Source organism: Corvus brachyrhynchos, unplaced genomic scaffold, assembly GCF_000691975.1.
Source record: "Corvus brachyrhynchos isolate BGI_N302 unplaced genomic scaffold, ASM69197v1 scaffold115, whole genome shotgun sequence".
NCBI classification, from domain to species: Eukaryota; Metazoa; Chordata; class Aves; order Passeriformes; family Corvidae; genus Corvus; species Corvus brachyrhynchos.
In genome coordinates this window covers 1,058,935-1,061,174 of record NW_008239553.1, presented here as the reverse complement: position 1 = coordinate 1,061,174, position 2,240 = coordinate 1,058,935, and the positions used below count along the sequence as shown (strand labels likewise).

At 50.5% G+C, this 2,240-nt stretch overlaps 1 protein-coding gene across 2 annotated transcripts in view; it reads right to left on the bottom strand.

The window, feature by feature from the left end:
• The window catches only part of RNH1 (ribonuclease/angiogenin inhibitor 1), a 12,079-nt gene that overhangs the window by 7,608 nt on the left and 2,231 nt on the right, over nt 1-2,240 (bottom strand). Inside the window, exons 1-2 of one of the 2 annotated variants that reach the window (XM_017742244.1) lie at nt 2,123-2,213; nt 777-882 (exon numbers count right to left, since the gene is read on the bottom strand). In XM_017742244.1, coding sequence (XP_017597733.1) covers nt 777-862 — 86 coding nt within the window. In that variant the 5' untranslated portion in view covers nt 863-882; nt 2,123-2,213. Of the gene's footprint in view, nt 1-776; nt 883-2,122; nt 2,214-2,240 lie in introns of those variants that run through there. The other variant, XM_008639364.2, reaches the window with a different exon arrangement.

The following is a 2,240-nucleotide window of genomic DNA, read 5'->3' as shown; positions in this document are numbered from 1 at the left end:
ACCCAAACCCTGAGTTTGCAGTTCAGCAGTGGCTTCTCCCCCTGGGCATTAGCCAGGCCCATGAAGCTTTGCCTGTAAAAGGGTCCTTTGCAAAACAAAAGGAAGTTGCCCTCACCAGGTCCAGTGCCCTCGAGGCATTGCTGGCACTATGTGGCCCATTCTCTCCAGCCCCAGCAGGATGATGCCATCCCGGGAAGTGTGAATTCCCGACCAGCAGAGGGGAAAGACTGCAGAAGCAACTCTTCTGGGCCCTGTCCTACACCTTACACCCCAGGAGATGGTTCCCTCCCATTGTCTGCTCAACAAACAAGGCTGGTACTTCTGAAGGTCAAGTGAAGAATTAAAAGCTGATGGCACATGGCTTGTACCTGACTTTCAAAGCCGAAATCACTTGACAGCATCAAGCCTGCAACCCAAAGAGTGTGCAACCTAATAAGCACAGAGATATGTCTTCCCTCTCTCTTGAGAGAAAGGCAGAATAATCAAAATGGTGGTCAAATATTTAAATCACATTTACCTAGCTGAGCCCTATGGCATGCCAAGAAACAGGGCAACATTACTTCATACCAAAGGATATTTATCTGTACTTGAAAAAACTTTGCAAGCAGGAGGGAGTTTATCCCCCCTTTAAATTCATTTTCTGGATAAAAACGGGTAGAATCATTCCTGTTGCTGTGCAATTTCTAAGTCCCAGGTCAAACAGTTCTGAAGATGAAAAGCACAGGAGAGAAATGCAAGTTTTTACTTAAAAGAGATGATACATAACCAGTTACTACCTGATGGTTTTGCAGGATTTCATTGTGGTCAGAAGCTCAGTCCATCTAGATGGGCTTATCTCTTCACACTGGATGTCAAGCTCCATTTTGATAGTTGAGATAAGACCTGAAAATTAAAACAAAACAAAACCACTTTTTTTTTTTAATTGACTGAGAAGCAACAGTGTTCTTCAATCCCCCCAGCTCTCAGCCATAAGTCATACTGTGCAAAGGGGACAGATTCTATTTTTCCAAAACCAGTCTCCTGCAAACACCAGTATAAGGCCAGGAGAGTTGGAATGGTTTTGTCTGGGACTTGGGAAGGCCTTCCTCTGAGAGGAAAAAAGCACAGGAATCCTGAAGAGATATGGCAACAGCCTGTTATCTGAAGGCTGCTTGTGTGAGAATAAGATGCTCCCCTTCCCCCTTCAAGGGAGCTTAAGCAAAAGGAGCTTTATAGGGGCACTGGTGCTACTCGCTCACTATTGCACTGCTGAGCCACACGGACACCAAGTCCCACAAGCGTGGCACACCTGACCCGCTGTGGAACCTCAAGCTATACTTAAAATTGGGATATTTTTGAGAGAATTTGGGTGAATGAGGAACATGAGCATGAGAACTGCCTGGGCTGAAATTAAAAATCCTGCTGGACATGTGTCTGTATGTGAGAAGTGGAACTTGCATGGATGGGAGAAGTGTTCCTCCACAATTCGATACCCAGGGTTTGAAAGGTCGCTCTGGTCGGGCAAATCCAAGCACAGAGAAGCTGGTAAGCAGATTTAGATTTTTTTTTTTTGTTCTGCAATCAAACTGCATTTCTGAAGTGATGTAAACACAGCGCTTTGCAGAACGGCTCCAGATAAACGTGCACATAAACATGCCAAGGCCAGTAGCTGTGCTCTAGGTTTAGTCTACAAGGGATGGGGTTAAAGGCAGCGCTGCAGTAGGTGACAAAACGCAGCCTTGGTCTTCTGGTTTGGCCAGCATGACTCAGACTACGGGGCGTTTGTGAAAGAAATAATCCCTGAGCTATCCCATCGGAATGTGAGCTGCAGTCAGCCACAGCCTTCCCTCATGCCAGTCCCCTCCCGCCGCCGTAACATCGCGGGGATCCCAAAGCCGCTTTTCAGAAGCCAGCTCGGTACCATGCTCCCGTCAGGTCGCACCCACAACAAACCCGGGACCCACGTGGGGAGGGGCCACGCCCGAGCGCGGGGCGGCGCTCGGGAACCGCGGCGGGACCGGCACACGGCGCCAGCGGGATCGTGAGCTCACGGACGTGCTCGGCCTCTGCCCTTCCCTTCCCAACGCGAGCGCTGCCGGGAATCCCGGCCCACGGCCTACGTGGGATGGCCCCACAGCCCCACCTGTCGCGGGGTGACAGGGATCGGAGCCAGCGGCGACAGGCGAGAGGACAGTCGCAGCCGGACCGTCACAGCCCTCCCCGCGTCACTCAGGCCCTTTCCCGTTTTACCTTCCCCGGAT